The sequence below is a fragment of the Kryptolebias marmoratus genome, linkage group LG17 (genome assembly GCF_001649575.2).
Source record: "Kryptolebias marmoratus isolate JLee-2015 linkage group LG17, ASM164957v2, whole genome shotgun sequence".
Taxonomy (NCBI): Eukaryota; Metazoa; Chordata; class Actinopteri; order Cyprinodontiformes; family Rivulidae; genus Kryptolebias; species Kryptolebias marmoratus.
In genome coordinates, this window is record NC_051446.1 from 3,591,151 (window position 1) to 3,604,517 (window position 13,367).

The following is a 13,367-nucleotide window of genomic DNA, read 5'->3' on the forward strand; positions in this document are numbered from 1 at the left end:
TTTACCGCATCGGTATCGCAGACGTTAGCGCGGAAAGCAGCCACCGGAAGCACTGTTGCATGTAGTTCTTTTGACCTGCGTTAGTAGGCTCTCTGAAATAAAACTACATAATGGCAGTGCATGTACTATGTTTTGCTATTGTTTGGTTTGGTTCCCGCTCCCGTCTGCTCCCGTTAAGTTTTTATCCTGTACCGTACCGATCACGTGATTAACAGTAAAGTTGACTCCCATCCCACGGGAATCCTGCGGGAATCCCGTGACCCGTGGGATTCCAGAGAAAATGTCAGCCTCTAGTACGCAGCGCTCATGGTGCGTTTAAAGACGGCTCGGAAAAACACATCCCCACATATTAACAACAAATTAAACAATTGCAACGGCTGGAAAAAAGTGTGGGGGATATAGGGCATACATAAGGGAAGTGGGGGACATGTCCCACACATACCCCGGTTATGCCTTTGCTTGGGGGTGCTACGGGTGCTTGGGGGTGCTACGGGGGTGCTATGACTTTTCCAGGGGGAGCTATAGCACCCCCTAGCGCCCCCCTGGCGCCGCCAGTGCTTGAGGATCAGGATTGGAGACCCCTGGCATAGAGTAAAGACTTAATAATGCATCCTCACAATCCTGTTCTGTCTGACCATTTTTTAATAACCTTTGTGTTTACATTGACTGACCGCACAGCCACTGAGAGTAAATTTCATTATAGTAGATGTTCATCAGAAAATGCTGTTACCAAATATAAAAAATCTCCATTATTATTCTCCTGTCTTGCAGAGTAATGCAACAGAGAGCAGCAACTTAGATGATCTTGTTGATAACATTACAACTTCAATCCAAACATTACTTGATATTGATAAAACTGCTCTTCTGAAAAAGAAAGTGATCAGTCAGAGGAAGCTGGTCCTTGGTTGAATTCAGAGTTACATACTTTAAAACAGGCATCTAGAAAGCTGAAAAGAAAATAGCGCTCCACTAACATGGAAGAATTCTATTTAACCTGGAGAGATAACCTACTGACATTTAAGAAAGGTGGTCGGGCTTTCACCCATGGAGCCTGTCTAGGCACAGCCTAAAGAGGAGATGTAGGTCCCCCTTTCCATGAGCTCCCCACCTGTGGGATGGGCCAAAGGGGTCGGGTGCAATGTGGGATGGGTGGTGGCCGAAGGTTGGGACCTTGGCAGTGTGATCCTCGGCTACAGAAGCTGGCTCTTGGGACATGGAATGTCACCTCTCTGGTGGGGAAGGAGCCTGAGCTGCTGTGTGAGGTTGAGAGGTTCCGGCTAGAAATAGTCGGGCTCACCTCAACGCACGGCTCTGGCTCTGGAACCAGTCTCCTTGAGAGGGGTTGGACACTCTTTTACTCTGAAGTTGTCCCTGGTGAGAGGCGCCGAGCAGGAGTAGGCATACTAGTTGCCCCCCATCTTGGTGCCTGTACGTTGGGGTTTACCCCGGTGAACGAGAGGGTAGCCTCCCTCCGCCTACCTGTGGGGGGACGGGTCCTGACTGTTGTTTGCGTTTATGTGCCGACCAGCAGTTCAGATTACCCACCCTTTTTGGAGTCCTTGGAGGGGTTACAGTAGAGTGCCCCTCCTGCGGACTCCCTTGTTCTGCTGGGGGACTACAATGCTCACGTGGGCAATGACAGTGAGACCTGGAGGGGTGTGGTTGGGAGGAGTGGCCCCCCTGATCTGAACCCAAGTGGTGTTTTGTTATTGGACCTCTGTGCTCATCATGAATCGTCTATAATGAACACCATGTTGAATAATGAACACCAAAATACAAAAACGGAAATACTGTAAGTTAAGTATTCTTCCTCTGGTACCAAATGACCCACGGACCGGCACCAGTCCGCGGCCTGGAGGTTGGGGACCTCTGTGCCAGATCACATCCCAACCTGGCTGTTCAAAGAAGGATTTCCCCCAATTAAAATTCCCATTTTGGATCTGCTCACTTTATCTCTAATGAATGGTTATGTACCACAGAGCTTTAAGGTTGCTGTAATTAAAACTTTACTCAAGAAATCCAATCTTGATTCAGGAGTTCTGGCCAAATATAGACCTATAGCTAATCTCCCATTCATCTCAAAAATTCTTAATAAATAGTTACAAATCAGTTGTGTCAACATCTGGACAGAAATAATCTGCTTGAGGAGTTTCAGCTAGGGTTTAGAGCTCATCATAGCACAGAAACAGCACTGGTGAAAATAATGATATTCTCATGGCCTTAGACAGTGGACTTGTGTTCATACTTGTCCTGTTAGATTTTAGTGCTGCGTTTGATGCAATTGATCATAATATTCTATTACAGGGACTTGAACATGATATTGGAATTACATGAACAACTATAAAATGGTTTAAATCATATTTATTTGAAATATTCCAGTTTGTTAATGTTAACAATGAATCTTCTTCATAGACCTAAGATTATCATAGAGTTCCTCAGTGTTCAGCGCTTGGACTAGTACTATTTACTTTATATATACTTCCATTAGGTAAAATTATTAGACAGCATGGGATAAATTTTCATTGTTATGATGATGATGCTCAGTTATATTTATCTATAAAACCATATGAATCCAATCAGTTACTTAGATTGCAAACATGTCTTAAAGACATAAAAACTGGTCCATGCATTTATCATGTCTAGGCTGGACTACTGTAATTCTTTGTTATTTTGGTGTCCAAAAACTCTTCAGTTGATCCAAAATGCTGCTTCTAGAGTTCTGATGAGAGTTAGAGAGATCATATTTCTCCAGTTTTAACTTCTCTCCATTGGCTCCCTGTCAAATTCAGAATAGAATTTAAAATCTTACTCCTAACATACAAAGCTCTCAACAATCAAGCTCCATCTTATATTAAAGATTTTACTGTTATATATTTTCATAGCACAGCACTTTGCTCTCAAACTACAGGTTTACTTGTGGTTTCTAGCGTTTCCAAAAGTAGAATGGGAGGCAGAACTTTCAGTTATCAGGCTCCTTTATTGTGGAACCAACTTCCAGTTTCTATCTGTAAGGCTGACACCCTAGCTACTTTTAAGACTAGGCTTAAGACTTTCCTTTGTGATAAATTCTATAGCTATGGCTGGCTTGGGTTTTTTAAGTTATGCTGCTATAGACTTAGACTGCTGGAGGACAAACTGACCACATTTACTCACTCTGCTGCTGTCTTAACTTGCACTACTCTATTTGTAATTATTTCTATTATTAGCATGTGTTTTTCTTTGTTTTTCTTTCAACAGAGACTACACCTGGACCAGATAGTCCATGTTTGTCTGTGTCTCTCTTCTGCAAAGTGTTTCATCGGGTCTTCAGAGAGTCCCTGTGCTGTGGAAGACGTCCTCACTCATTCAAGGGCCGAAGACCCATCTCAGTGACATTAAGGACTACAGACTGGTGGCACTGATGTCCAACATCATGAAAACCCTGGAGAGACTCCTCCTGGAGGAGCTCCAGGCCATGGTCAGGCCTCACTTGTATCCCCTCCAGTTTGCCTATTAGCCCCAGCTGGGAGTTGAGGACATCATGGACTCAAGGGCTGTGGAGTCAGAAAGGAGGATGCATGGAGAGGACCCATCCTCTCCATGCCATGCTGGTCAAACACGGGAGCACAGTGCAAGACTGAGACCACCATCAGCATAATGTGCACATATCCAAAGTTGCATTTTAGTTTCACACACTTTTGAATATACAGTATGCACATATTGTATATATATTGTATATATAGCTTGGTACCGTGGCTCTCAGGGAGATCCACCACTACCAGAAGTCCACAGAGCTGCTCATCTGGAAGCTGCTCTTCCAGCACCTGGTCCAGGAAATTGCCCAGGACTTCAAGACCGGCCTATGCTTCCAGAGCTCGGTCGTCATAGCTCCTTGCTCCACAGGAGGCCAGCAAGGCTTACCTGGTGGGGCTCTTTGAGGACATATACATGCTATGAATTTTCTTTGATACTCTTTGTACATTTCTCTTTACATTTTTATACCCTTGCACAAAGCAACTGTAACAAAGTCAATTTCCATCCGGGATTAATAGAATGTTCTGGTTTCTCAATCTGCCATTGGTATGTCATGCAGGGGGTTCTGCTGCCTGAGACAACTTCTATGCACGAGTGCCCCTTCCAAATGGCTCCAGTCCTTAAATACTGTTTACAATGCACACTGGATGACTCTAATCAATAAGGCCCTACTAGGCTTGGTTTCATATGCCCCTTTTCCATGGGCTCTAAAGGTCCTGGCTCCACTCTACTCGGCTTGCTTTGCGCGCGTTTACATCTGCATTTTTTCGAGGGCGGTCCCTGCTTTTTGGGTCCCTGCTTCGGAGTAGGGCCAGCCGGGCCGGCCCTGCTTCGTGGGCGGCGCAAGCTTAGCTCCTGTTCACTCATTAGTTGTGGGTGTGACCAGATGCGAGCATAAAGTGCGAACGATAGGAATAAAAACAACAGCGTTAGCTTACCCTGCAACGTTTATGCCTTCTGTCCCCCAGCTGAAGGCGCTGTAAATCCTGAAATCTCCGGCGGATAACAGCTGTCCTACAACAATCGCGGCATACAGAGCATTTCTTCCACTGCGCCTCTCTTCCTGAAGTCTCAGGAAAATCCCCATAAGTTTAAAAAACAGCAACAACACGGGGCCAACGTTGTCCATAGCGCTTTCGATGTTTACACAACTTGTGCCAAGTTTCGGTAGCACCCCCCCCCCTCCCCCGCTTCCTCTGCTACCGACCAAACTGGCCAGTGTGAACGCGATGCATTCTTTATCGAGCCGAGCCGAGTAGGGCGGAGTACAGCCGGACTTCTGAATTAGTGCCAGTGTAAAAGAGGCAGTAGTGTTTAGACACAATTCTACAAAGAACTAAGAGCTGCTATGCCTTAAGTTCAAACAACGTTGTTTTTCTGTCAGTTCCTTGCCAGAACTAAATTAAGGAAAAAGGTGTTTAGCTGTGCTGCTCCCTCGGCATAGAGCACCCTACAGATGAATCTAAAACTGCCAGGCCTCATCCCTTTTAGAGCCTTTAAATCAATCCTGAAAGATAGAGTTAGTAAGCATGCCTGTTTCACCTGTGCCTGTGTTTTTAACTATTGTTTTGGCTTTCTTAACCACTTTGTTTTAGTCACTGTTCAGATCATTATTATGCTACACTACGCCCTTGCATGCAAGGGCATAGGGCACAGTCATGTGATGATCTCACAGCTATTAAACTTAGTAGTTTAAGGTATTCAACTTCTGGCATTTCATTAAAGAATATGTAGAACCATTATTTTAATCCTTTGAGCTTCTCTTGCTTCCCTTTGTACTATACATCCACCATATACTATGCTGTGCTCTCCTCCACAGTTACAACATTTGATTTTAGCATCTTTGTCACATTTTCCAAATTCATCTGGACTAATGTTTCCTTTACATTCCTTAGCAATGTGTCCCATTCTTTGGCATGTAAAGCATCTGAGGGGTTTAGAGATGTATTATCTGACTCTGTAGCTCATAAAGGCCATCTGGATGTATTCTGGCATATTCTTTTCAAACTGCAAAATCACTGACATAGTGTCTTTAAGCACTCCATTTCTTTTGCTCTCTTTCCTGGTTGCATCTGATAATTTCCCTCCTTTAATTTCTTGTTTCACATCCTCTATTGTCATTTCAAATGGAACTCCTAAAATGACTCATCTCAGCCTTGCTAAAGATCCTGGGATATATGATTTAATTCTTCCCCCCATGAGAGTTTTCATTTTGATTGAGCATGTAATAGCACTCTTCTGTTATTCATTATCCTTGCCATTTTAATTCTCCCTATGTCTTCCTCTGTTCCTTTGGTCAGCTTTGTCGAGTGAATAGGTCCCGTGTCTTGCTTGAACTCCACTTCCATATTTAGATCTTCCTGCTCCCTTTGACTCACCCATTATTTGTTTTTGTCTTTTTACTGACTTCTGCTCTTGTCTCACCCTCTTCTGACCAACTTCTAGCTCTTTCTTGTCTTTTCTTCCTAAGTGCTCTTTTCATTCTTGATGATCTTGAGATCATCCATTCCATTTCATTTCCACTTTTTCCTCCTGATGTAGAAGTCATATTGCTACATTCAATGTAGTTTATGTGATCCACCAAAAGTTCAAATCCTACCTCCATTGTTCCGACAAACAAACCAAGCCTTCCCGAGCCACTTGGAAAAAATGAAAAAGTCTAGCGCATTTTCTAAATTATTGACAAATGATACGGTGAGAAATTGTCGCAACCAAATTGTGTCAATTTATCACCGCTACTAAAACTGTACTGGGACAATTGGTGGTGCTTTGAGGAACAACAGCGCCATCTACCTCCTCTCTTCTTCTTCATCTTGATTTTTATTGGTGATTGGCAAGAAACTTCAGGTAAGCATTACCGCCACTTACTGGTATGGAGTGTGGTTCATGTGGATTTTATCTATCTATCTATCTATCTATCTATCTATCTATCTATCTATCTATCTATCTATCTATCTATCTATCTATCTATCTATCTATCTATCTATCTATCTATCTATCTATCTATCTATCTATCTATCTATCTATCTATCTATCTATCTATCTATCTATCTATCTATACATACACACATTCACACACACTTGTACCTACAATATAAAATCAAATTCTATGAAACAATTTTGTTTTCTTTAAAAATCTAATAATTATTTGCATATGTTTGCTTCCTAAGGTCTTTTTCAATATACCTACTACACTAACCTTTTCCTTAATATTGCCATTAATTATATTTAAACTCAACAATGCAGAACGCAGAACTTGAATTTGAACAAATCACTGCCTTCAATGGCCTTATGTCCTCCACCCACTGTATGGCCAACATCTCACCTGTATACGCTGACAATCCATCTGTGATTTGTTTCCCCATCTTTAAGTTAAACTCTAGTACATCAAATGCTATTGCCATTTTTCCAGATTTTTTTGATGCATCTGTGTGGATTTGAATATATTGACAGTAATTGTTTACATATAATTGTACTGAATGATGATCTATAATGTAAAATTTATCATTTTCCATCAGTGTCATATCCACTATTGCTTCCGGCAAAACCCAGCGCGGTATAACTGATATTGATGTTGTTTGGCTAATTTCTAAATTCTAAACTATTCATTTGAAATTATTTTATTTATTTATTTTTAATTATTGATACAAAACTCCTCTTTTCTTTTTTTAGATTTTTTTCCAGCATGGATTTAAAATTTTCTGTGTTGTATTGCTTTATAAATGTGGCCAGTAATTTATTTCGAATTTTGTTCTTCTCAGATCTAAAGGTATTTCTCCCATTTCTACTTCCATTGCTGCTATTGGTGTGGTTTTAAAAGCTCCTGTACACAATCACACAATCTTAATGCCTGATGCTGAATAATGTCTAATTTAACCAGATGTATCTTTGCTGCTGTAAATTATACAACCAAAGTCCATGTTTGATCTTTTTCATTTCTGTGTAAATTTGTTTCAATGATTCTCTATCTACTCCCCAGTCACTGCCAGTCACAGCATCTCATAATATTTAGTACTTTCTAATATTTATCTATATGTATATCCCATTTAATTTTCCCATCAAACCATGATCCTAAAAATTTTATACACTCTACTCATTCTAAGTCTTGGTTATATAACTTTAGTTTTCTTTTTTTTTTCTGAGTAAATATAAGTTTAGTTTTGTCAACTAAGAACTTACATAAATCCCCATTACAACATCTATTTCTCTATTTTAAAAATAACTTGTATTTTCTTCACAGTAAAATCTAAATTTTAACCCCCTTTTCCTATCTGATAAAGCAATCTCTAACCCAATTGACCATTTTCCCTTTAATGCCCATTTCATATAATTTAATTATTAATCCTTCAACCCACATCATATTGTATGCTTTCTCTATATCAAAAAACAGCCATTACGCTTTTTTTAATTTACTTGTGCTCTTCTGATTTCATGCTCCAAATATATTTGATGTTAAAGCAATTGGTCGGTGTGGTGTCCTTTCCTGGTTTGGCAATAGGTATAAAAATTGCTTCCTTTCAATTCTGTGGTAACTTCCCCTCCTCCCAACTTTTATTATATAATTGTAATATTATGTCCTTCAAGGTTCTCCTATCAATCTGTACCAGATCTAATCTTTACCCGGTGCTGTATTTTTTATTTTTCTAAGTGCATAATTCAGTTCAGTTTTGTAAACTTTTCATTCAATAAGCTATTCGTTTCTTCAACATTCTGTAATAAATCTTTGTATTTAAGTTTTGTAGTTTCTCTTCCTTTTCTTCCCTCTGAACTAATATTGTCTGAACTATGACTTTTACTAGATGTTGTTGCTAATATTTCAGCTTTCTCTTCATCTTTTATTATATTTGTGCTATCTATTTTTAATATAGAATATCCAAACTATCTCTTTATACCATTCATTCTTTTAATTATTTTCCAATTTTTTCAGTTTTTGATTCTTTCAAAATGTTTTCCCTTTCAGTACTACAAAAATTCCTAAAATATTCTTTTTTTGCATTCTTATTAATCTCCTTGTTTTCTTTTATATTCAACTAAATTTGTATAAACTGGATTACCTTTAAGTACTTTAAATGTTTTATTTCTTAACTTTATTGCTTCTTTACACTCGTTTGTCCACCATTGTACCATTTTTTTATTATTTTGATGTCCTCCTTTCTCTGTCTCCTAGCTGGGAGAGGGGTGGGGCCTGGAGCTCAACTCAAGATATATTTTTGAATAATCAGAGGCAGTTAAAGCAGTCTGTTTTATTTTTCTAGCAAAGTGCAGTTCTTTTGTTTTTCTTTATTTTGAGAGAGCCGGGGGAGCAGCTAAAAAAACCACTGCCTTTTATTGTACAGTATATGCAACATTTGTTTTTCCAATCATTCATTAACCCATAAGAATTGCAACCACAGTAAAGGAGTCAGTGTGTTGACCAGATACTTCAAGACATTCCTGCAGAGCTGAGGATTGAAACCCAGGCAATCAATGTACCACTGAAACACATTTATACTTTTTGGGATATTCTTTGACAGAATAGAATGAGTTATTTTATTATTATTGTGATGTTTAGAACTAAGTCAGGAAAGTAAGTCCATTATTGATAGCCAATAAAAGACATTCATGGACTGTTTTAGAACTGATACAAGATAATGTGTTTTTTTCTGAGTAGCTTCAGTGGAACTACTAAAATCCAGTACATGTCCTACCTTGCAGTGATGGGGTTGCTCTGAGAGGCAGGGCTCGGAGATTCATGTGATAAAACAGAACCAGTAGATCCAGCTGAGCCCACAGACCCAGAGTTACCCATGAAGTTTTTACTCTCACGATGAACGACATTGTTCCTCTGGTTAGCTGGTTTCACTGTCACAATCAAGTTATGACTGTTGGCCACCATCATGTCTGTAACCTGAAACGACAGAAAAGTGACTCCGATAAGGACAAAAATATCTGTAGAATTTGTTGCCTGTGTTTTTGTTCTGATCTACAAATCATGAATGGTTTCCAGACACTGATGAAGAAGTGTCTGGAAACCAGACACTTTAAAGCAAATGTTTGAAAAGCTGCAATGAACAATATAAATCAAAGACTGGTTTTAAGTGAAATAATAGGTTCTGTAGTGTCACACCTATGGGGGGAAAGCAGGACACTTATTAAAAAACGTCCAACAGCTTTCCATCTATCTATTATTCCATCCCTCTACCTATTCATCCACTATCCATCTATACAATAGGACCACAATATCTATCTGGCCTTCAAAAAATATTCACCAACTTGGATGTTCAACCTTTTTATTGCTGTCATAAATCAGTCATGGTCATTATAAATTGGCCTTTTGACAAAAGTTTATTGAAAAAAAAAAAAGAAAACCCACTTAAATAACTAAGTGAAATCAAATTTGAAAACAAATTTTTCCAAAGTAATGCCAGTTAAATAAAATATATTATGTAAAATAAAAACTTCATAAATATTCACCCCCTTAAAGTGTTTCATTCAGAACAAACAAAAAAACAAGTGAAAAGTTCAAATCATTGGATAAATACCAAAAGGATTTCCAGGGTCCTAAAGTTCCTCAGAAGTTGAATTAAATGCATCATCCAAAAATGGAAGGAAAATTAAACATGTGTAAATCTACCAAGAGCAGGTCATCCTCTCAAACTGAGTGACTGCAAGAAGGAGAACAGTGAAAGAGGCCACCAAGGTATATGTGACCACTCTAAAGGCAGTGGATGGATCTAGCATCCATCCATCCATTCATCAATCCATCCACCCAGTAAGTTCTGGGTCTGCCTCAGGGTCCCAATGGGAAATGTTCAGAAAAATTCCAGAGGGAGGCACTCAGGATGCATCCTAATCAGGTGCCCAAATTCCCATAGCTGACTCCTTGCAATGAGGAGCAGTAGCAACTCTACTCCAAACTCCCCCAAGATGACAAAACTCCCAGGTAAAGCTCTCATTACTGCAGACAAGGCCCCGATCTGATGACTCATCTCTCACTCCATCTTACCATCACTCATGAACAAGACTCCTATATACTTGAACTTTTTTGCTTAATGCAGAGACTCACTCCCGATCTGGAGGGAGCATTCCACCTTCTTTTGGCTAAGGGCCATGACCTGGGATTTAGAGCTGACTCTTTACTGATCAAACTGATCATCCTTCTGTACATTTTATTTTCTTTGTGTGACTTGGCAGATCTCTGTTTTATAATGTTGAATTCATTAATTTATTTGGGGGCCATGGTAGCTCCATTGTTAGTGCCATAGTCTCGTAATTCTGAGGCTGTGGATTTGAGCCCAGGTTGTGTCAGGTAGAGCATTCATTGTAAAACATTTGCCAAATCTTTCATTCAAGTTTGCTTGCTGTGCCAACCCCTGCAGAAGGGAGAATCTGATGACAAATGAGTAAAATTGATTAATTTATTCATTGTGCTTACCTGATCTAAAGACTTTCCTGCTACATCAATGCCATTGACCTCAAGAATTTCATCATTGACAGCCAAGAGCCCTGTGCTCTCTGCAAGCCCACCACGCACCAGGCGAGATATGAAGACCCCTGGAACCTACAGGAAGACATAACACATGCTAATGTTAGACAACATATTGTTTTATTTAATTCACAATAAATCAAGTACTGATTAAACCTGCAACCACAAAATCTGTTCAATAAAAGAACTTAGTAAAAGAGAACCTTTTGTATTATTTTTAGTGTATGACACATGTGCCTGCACACTATATTTAAACTAGAAAATTCTTTAGGAAATGCAAAAAGGGACCAACAAAACAGTAAATTAGGATTTCCTTTGTAATAATCAAAGTTGATAAATTTTGAATAATCAAAATGAGAATGTTTTGATGTATAAACTGTAGATGTGTTGTAATACACCCCCGTCTAAACAGGTGATATTACATGCTCAAACGAGTTCTTTTATTTATTTTTTAAAGTTAGAAATAAGAGTACTTAATCTGCCTGACTGCATTCATACCAGAAAAAACAATTAGAAAGAAAGGAAGAGACTTGTCAAATCAGACATGTCAGCTTAGAAGTGAAGGTGGGCACAAAAATGTCAGAAAAATCAACACTCCTGCACTCCTGTTTAAAAAAAAAAAAAAAAAAGCAATTGGACTTCTGTTCTGTAGTTGAAGACATTTTGTTTCCGATCCCAGGCAGCCTTTTCTGATCAAAACTGGAGAGTGTGTTTGAAGTTTGGAACTCCATACTTTCCAGTTTTGAATTGAGAAAAATCCCAGTATGGAAAACGAAATGTCTTCAAATACGAAATAGAAGTCCAATTGCTTCATTCTTTGGAACTATTTTTGGATTTGTCATGTCTTGGATAACTGCTTAAAGAGAGAACAATTGTAATACAATGAAATAGACATGAGATGTATAGGAAGATAATCATTTTGATGGAATTAATTATAGCAGCAACAGAAAGTGTGAGATCATCACTCAAAATCGTGTTTAAAGAGAAAATATTTTTCTTACAAAGATGAACCATTGTGTCAAAAATAAACTAAATTATTAGAATTATTTAATGATAAATGTATGTATATACTGTTCTGCTCTCTTGTAATGCTATATTTGTTATAAAAGGTAAAATTTAAAATCAAGGTCTCTAAGGTAGTGAAATAACTTTTAGGTTCCATATACCAGTGTAGTCCAGACAAGTACACATGTTAAATAAAATAACACTCTCACCTTCTCTACACCTTGTGGTGTCACCCTTACGCTCACCCCATCCCGAATGTAGAAGCCCAGAGGTTTTTTGGTTCCATGCTTGTGGAGTCGCACCCGCCTGTGTGTTTCAGGTAAGATGTCCACATCAATAATGGATGAGATCTGTCTGAAGTTCTGCGGTGGGCCAATCATAAGGCCTGATTTGCTCTTTGAGTGGATGGTGCCGGAACCAGTGGTCCGCAGTCCTGTTAGGCCCAGTCCCTTCTTGCGCCTTTGTAGTGAGTTGGTGCCATATACTACAGGTTCATCCTCTTAGAGAAAACACAGAATAATTAAGGAGTTAAGATTTGTTAACAAATACCTATCAAATTTAGATCATTTTACTTTTTCACCCATATCAACATCGTTTTTTTAACATGGAAGACTGTGTTGAATTGCATTGGAATGTTAAAATTTAAAGGAAAAAAAAGTAAAAATCAATGGGCCAACTGCTTGAATCTGAATATGGAGGGTCAACTTAAGATTTGTTCCGGTATCTAAAAGAAAAAATTCAACATCTTTGATAAACTTTGCTAAGGAACGTTAGTTAAGATCAGTCCAAAACCCACTCTCAGGCCAGTGCAAGTAAAGAATGTTGCTTAAGATTAAGGTTAAGCAACTGTGTGTGTGTGTGTGTGTGTGTGTGTGTATGTACCTAATATAATAAGGATATGACTGACCATAAAAATTCAAAGTGTTAATGAATGTATGAAATAAACATTGTATTTTTAGTCATGTGGTTAAGTATAGCAAAACTTGGATTACTTATTATTAGTTAGTACAAACAGTGTTTCTGAAGTCATAATTACGTTTTGCTCATTCTACATGAGGCTTACAAAAGACTAGTGGCTGTTGAGGCATAGTCCTGCACAGTTGAGGCAAAATGAGGACGTCTGTTTGAAGCTGCATGCACCAATATTGGTAGGAAATTAAACTCGCATTTCTCAGTCTCAACTAAAAAAATTATATATTTAAACTTTATACAGCTGTGGCCTGAGGGGAAGTAAATTAATTGGGAAGCTTTATGTATTATTATTATTACTGATTGGGAAGTTGTATTGTATTGAAGTGATTTTGAACCTATTCCAGCTGCAGAATTTATGCTACAAAGCTGTAACCTGCAATCCATCATTATTAATAAAAAGCAAAGCATAGAA

General features: G+C 38.8%; 2 protein-coding genes across 4 annotated transcripts in view; one reads left to right on the forward strand and one right to left on the reverse strand.

Moving 5' to 3' along the window:
* znf609a (zinc finger protein 609a) overlaps positions 1–4,546 on the forward strand; it is a 112,447-nt gene extending 107,901 nt beyond the window's left edge. For both annotated transcript variants that reach the window (XR_005234315.1, XR_005234319.1), the window contains exon 11: positions 3,238–4,546. The gene's annotated coding sequence lies outside the window, so the exon portion shown is untranslated. The remainder of the gene's footprint in view (positions 1–3,237) is intronic.
* pard6a (par-6 family cell polarity regulator alpha) overlaps positions 1–13,367 on the reverse strand; it is a 32,506-nt gene that overhangs the window by 3,000 nt on the left and 16,139 nt on the right. For both annotated transcript variants that reach the window (XM_017440936.3, XM_017440935.3), the window contains exons 3-5: positions 12,193–12,482; positions 10,928–11,053; positions 9,201–9,400 (exon numbers count right to left, since the gene is read on the reverse strand). In XM_017440936.3, coding sequence (XP_017296425.1) covers positions 9,201–9,400; positions 10,928–11,053; positions 12,193–12,482 — 616 coding nt within the window. The remainder of the gene's footprint in view (positions 1–9,200; positions 9,401–10,927; positions 11,054–12,192; positions 12,483–13,367) is intronic.